The sequence below is a fragment of the Lycium ferocissimum genome, chromosome 6 (assembly GCF_029784015.1).
Source record: "Lycium ferocissimum isolate CSIRO_LF1 chromosome 6, AGI_CSIRO_Lferr_CH_V1, whole genome shotgun sequence".
In the NCBI taxonomy this organism is placed as follows: Eukaryota; Viridiplantae; Streptophyta; class Magnoliopsida; order Solanales; family Solanaceae; genus Lycium; species Lycium ferocissimum.
Window position 1 is genome coordinate 43,139,474 of NC_081347.1, and position 4,859 is coordinate 43,144,332.

Here is a 4,859-nt window from a genome sequence, read left to right on the forward strand (position 1 = left end):
GGCCAAATATAACTCTTGTTATACTTTGGGTCCAAATATACCCTTCCTCCGTTAAAGTTGTCAATCCTATGTGGCCCTAACATTCTATGAGGTGACATGCCACCTCAACACCCCTAGCCCATTTTACTCGTCCCCTCTATTAGTTCTTTTACAGCTAAAATTTCCTTTCCCTTCATTGTCATTGCCACCATTACGTCACCATGACCACCTCTTCAAATTCCAAGTAGCATCACTAACCAGATTTCAGCAATGTTTATGAACGAGTTTAATATTTCTAGTTAAACTCCAAACACCACACAATTAGCTCCAAAATCAGGTATGTCTTCTAAACCAAAGGACCCCAAACTTGATTAAGCTCGATAGGGAGACCCTATTGGTATTTCACTGGTCAGCAGGGCTTAAGAGCGTCTCATGGCTTTCCGTTAACTACTAACAAATCAGCACTTCTTGCAATAAAATGTTGGAGAAATTCTTACCGCTTCCGCAATTTAATTTTCACAGCAATGACCCCCTTCTCCTCCTTTCTGGCCCTCCCTCTTCGTAAGTGCCTTTTACAATATTCCTTTTTCTTTTCTTCCTTTCATCCAAGTTTAAAATTGTTTACTTCTAAATGATTAATTATTGTAAGAGGGAAGACCTCTTTAGCTTTCCAATTCGCAATTAACTCAGCAACTGGGAATGACGGTAATGCGGTCTTCATTTGCAACCGTCGTAAGTTGGAGACTAAACCCCCTTATCTTGCTCAGGTAAATTTTATATATTTCTTCCTAATTTTAGCAAATTGCCAATATTTCAAAAATAATTTCCCAGAACAAACGCCTTCTTAAGTGGGTGGAGATATTTTCAGGGAATTGATCCATCCTCTGATGTTATTAACCGTATTCAGATGAAGTAAGTATTTATACTTTGCTCTTTTCCACTGCCCTCATATTACTAGTTTTCTAAGCTACTGATTAAAAACATACCTTAACTATCACTTTTTCTTTTTCGCGACTTTCACACACCAAGTATCAGTTTCCTTTTTCTACCTGAACTATCACCATCCATGTATTAAAACACACCTCGAAGCTTACTGAGCCAACAATCAGTTGTTTCCTTTTCTGAACCACCACCATCTATGTATTAAAACACGCCTTAGAAGCTGACTAGGCCAACTATCAGTTATTCCCTTTCTCTACCATCTACTCAACTAAGTAAGTGTGTTTAATACATAGATGGTGATAGGTAGAAAAAAGGAACAACTGATAGTTGGGGTGTGAAACTCGCGAAAACATGATAGTTCAGGTGTGTTTTTTACCATTAACTAGTTGCTGCTTATCTAATTTGCAAAAATTATGGGGTTTTCAATGTGACATAAGTTAATGCTGTAGGTATATAGATGACGAGGAAGGAATTAAGAAATACTTTGCTGCATTCCATATGCATGATCCTGCTCCAGTTTCAGTTATCATTGATGATTTTGCTGATTTTTTCGATGAAGGGTACTTCATTTCTAGCCAATCACCTAAAACCATTTTTTGTCTACTACATGACAGTAATAAAGCATCATTTTTATGTATGCATATTTCTAAATCTTACTCAGGAACTGCCAAGAGAGATACAATAATACTCGAGGAAGGGATTTGGCGATGGTTCGGGTATTAGCCCTATGTCGTAATGCCATTATGCATGCTAAGTGAGTGAACTGCCCCTTGAATATTAATTTGGTGCACATTTTATAGTGTTCTCTTGCTGGTTTTGATATCAAAATATATTCTTCCTTAGTGAAAAGGGGCCATGTCAGCTTCTACTCTCTGATACCCATACTGGTGACTCCCCAAGGTTGCTATACATTTACAAGAGATGGGTCTCCTCTATTTACACAATCAAAGGTAATTTGCTACTTTCGGGTGTGTTTGGTATGTAGAAAAATGTTTTCTTGGAAAACATGTGGGTTTTGTACTTACTTTCTGGTGTTTGGTAACTAAGCAAAAACATATTATCCTAAGAGCACTTATATGTAATCTAGTAAAACACTATGGGGGCGGGATGGGGTGGGCTTGGGGATGGGGGTGTTGGTAAAGGAGGAGACAATGAACTTGGAATGTCACTTATGAAACTTGTTTTTCCTACTTTCATTAGGGAAGTCATTTTCCTCATTTTAAGGAACTTGCTTTCCTAAAGAACATTTTGACCACCCAAACATGGGAAAATTGAAAAATATTTCATGAAAGTATTTTCCTCCATACCAAACACACCCTTTTGGTTGATTGGTTTTGCTTTTTAGCTAATGGTTGTGTTTTATTAATTGGAGTTGGAGTTGCTTTCTGTTTAGTGTTTACCTTTAATTCTACTATCTTAGAAATATTTGATTTTTCATATGGAAGGGGATGGCTTCGGATCATATCTTATTAGGAGTGGCAGCAACTTGGGTGTTGCCAAATCTGCAAAATACTCCATAGCTCTTCAGTATTTGGTATATGAAGGTATTACAGAAGATGAAGAGCAATCAGATGAATGAGTATTTTTCTCTCATAGAGGTTTCAGTATGTCTATCTTCGAATTTTCATCAAGTTAGCTCTTATATTAACATCTCTAGAGGTCCAAAGATAAATTTTATTTCATTGAGTTTTTTATGCTGAACCAGCATCTATTCAGAAAAAGCTAGTGTCGTTGTTATTCGTCTCTGATAATATTACGAGTCTCAGCCAAATATATTTTGACAAGTTCATTGAAATTTGGTGAATGTCAAGAGGGTTTGAGCAATTTTAATAGGATTAACATTCATATGAAAGTTCTGTAACTTGTATGCGCCTTCGCACAATTGTACTTCAAATATCTAGGGTCAGTCACAGATTTATCTAGGGTCAGTCACAGATTCTCTCTCTTTATCCATAGAATGCTTGTAAATGAGTGGTAGGTAGCCAGTGTGATTCAAATAGAATGGTACATTGTTCAATGGGCGAAAAGAGAGGCCGATTGACCACCTTTAAAAGATAGACATTGATATTTACAGTTGCTATGTAGTAAACTCACTCTGAAAATACAATGTACATTCATATGAAAAATCCAAAAAAAAAAAAAAAAAAAAAAAAAGAAGAATGAAAAGAAAAGAAAAAGAACTAGACAAATTAGTGGGCTATCCCTTGTTTTTACCCCGAGTACGTCACTGGACACTCACATCAAAAAAAAAAAAAAAAAAAAAAAAAAAAAAGGAACTAGTAAAATTAGTGGACTATGAGCCCGTTTGGATTGGCTTATAAGTTGCTTATAAATTGTTTTACAAATTTTTTGAGTGTTTGAGTACCAAATTAAAATCATTTTCACAAGATAAAATAAGTCCAAAAATAATCAAACCCATTTGGCTTAAATTATCTAAAAGTAAGGCTATAAAGTGAAAACGAACTTATAAACCCAAAAAAAAAAAAGTTAGCCTACCCCAACTTATTTCTTTTTGACTTATAAGCTGTTTTCAGCTTATAAGCCGCTTATTTTAAGCCCATCCAAACAGGCTCTATACCTTCTTTTCACCTGTTTACTTCACCATACATTCATATGAAAAATCCAAAAGAGAAAAAGAACTAGACAATTTAGTGGGCTATCCTTTGTTTTTACCCCAATTACTTCAACTTTACAACATGCAGAAGCGATTTAGAGCTTATGGGTTCTGGATTCTAAAAATATAGCTTACTGGGTTCTTGATAAATTATCTATACATATTAAGTGAATCTTTAAACACAAAGATAGAGTTTGAGCTAAAGCTTTTGGATTCTGCCATACTCATAGGCAAAGCTCTAGCACCGCCCGGACAACATGCATCTATTTGATGGAACTAGGATCGTATCTCTTGGCTCATTGTGGTTAGCATTTCAACCTCACAAGCATCTACTCCTATTGTAATCACAGGCTTCAGCTGGAAAGACATTGAAAACAAGTAGCATATATTATGGTTTAGTTCAAGCATAATTAAAAGGAAAAGCTAGTGCTGGAATAAGAAAGCCAACGTAGATGGACAGCTGCCTTACAAGGTCATGGAACTATTGGCAAGTGCGGAGCCTAGTGGATTGAAGGGGATGAACGCCCTTCAGCGAAAAATTACACTATATATACCAGGTTAAAATCATTTTTATGTGTATATATAGTAGATGTTAAATCTCCTTGGCCTTTGCGTGTTTACTTTTTTATATTCTGAACCACCTTAGTGAAAATCCTAGCTCCGCCACTGACTATTGGTAAGCTCTTCGAGCTTCATATGCTACCGTAGTTATTCTGTTACGAGAACATGGGGAAGTACATCAGGTCGAAATGGAGCTCGGGTGATTGAGCAAAGGTCTTGGATGGTATAACTAGGGGAAGAGAAATGGTGAAAAGTAATGACTAGCAAGAAAGTTTGAAATGTTTGGAAGAGTGCCTTCAAATTTGTAAGGTTCTTGCTTTTGCTTTTGGCAAGCTAACATGTACTCCGACAAGATAAATTGCAACTGGATAATGTTTATTTTTATTTTAAATGAAATGAAGAATGAGTAGACTTAGTAAAAATTGTGTTGTAACTTTGAAACTAACTTTGAAGAAATGAAGATGGGAGAAACTTTGCCTTGTCACAAGTCGTGACGTATCGTGATGACTCGGTATAAATTGTGTCATAACTTTAAAACTAATTTCGTCACAAGTCTTGGGGGATTGTTACAAGTTCAATTCTTTTTTATACGATAACTGAACTGAAAAAAAAAGCTCTCTTCTCTCTCCTCAAAATTAAAACCCTAAACACCAAAAACCTACCCACCGGCCGCCGGCGATGGCCATTTTGGCCGGTGGACAGTCCCAGGTTGGGGCTGTTCTACCAAATCCAACTGTCCTTTCAAAGCATATAATAGAAAAAC

The 4,859-nt window shown here is 36.3% G+C and overlaps 1 protein-coding gene across 2 annotated transcripts; it reads left to right on the forward strand.

Annotated features, from left to right (window-relative positions):
• The first annotated feature begins 325 nt into the window (after window positions 1–325).
• Window positions 326–2,782, forward strand: LOC132059695 (uncharacterized). Of its 2 annotated transcripts, XM_059452396.1 has the most exons (7): window positions 326–540; window positions 629–746; window positions 848–891; window positions 1,371–1,481; window positions 1,583–1,675; window positions 1,765–1,871; window positions 2,367–2,782. In XM_059452396.1, the coding sequence occupies exons 1-7, from the start codon at window positions 458–460 to the stop codon at window positions 2,498–2,500; spliced, it is 690 nt and encodes a 229-aa protein (XP_059308379.1). In that variant the 5' UTR covers window positions 326–457; the 3' UTR covers window positions 2,501–2,782. The 2 variants fall into 2 exon arrangements, with proteins under 2 accessions (XP_059308379.1, XP_059308380.1); XM_059452397.1 differs by lacking the exon at window positions 1,371–1,481.
• The last annotated feature ends 2,077 nt before the right edge of the window (window positions 2,783–4,859 follow it).

What these genes read in the sequence shown, in the direction of transcription:
- LOC132059695 (XM_059452396.1), top strand. Translation starts at nt 458, where the DNA reads ATGTTGGAGAAATTCTTACCGCTTCCGCAATTTAATTTTCACAGCAAT. An exon ending in CTTTCTGGCCCTCCCTCTTC is followed by an intron (nt 541 to 628) that starts GTAAGTGCCTTT and finishes AATTATTGTAAG; the next exon opens with AGGGAAGACCTCTTTAGCTT. An exon ending in AACCCCCTTATCTTGCTCAG is followed by an intron (nt 747 to 847) that starts GTAAATTTTATA and finishes AGATATTTTCAG; the next exon opens with GGAATTGATCCATCCTCTGA.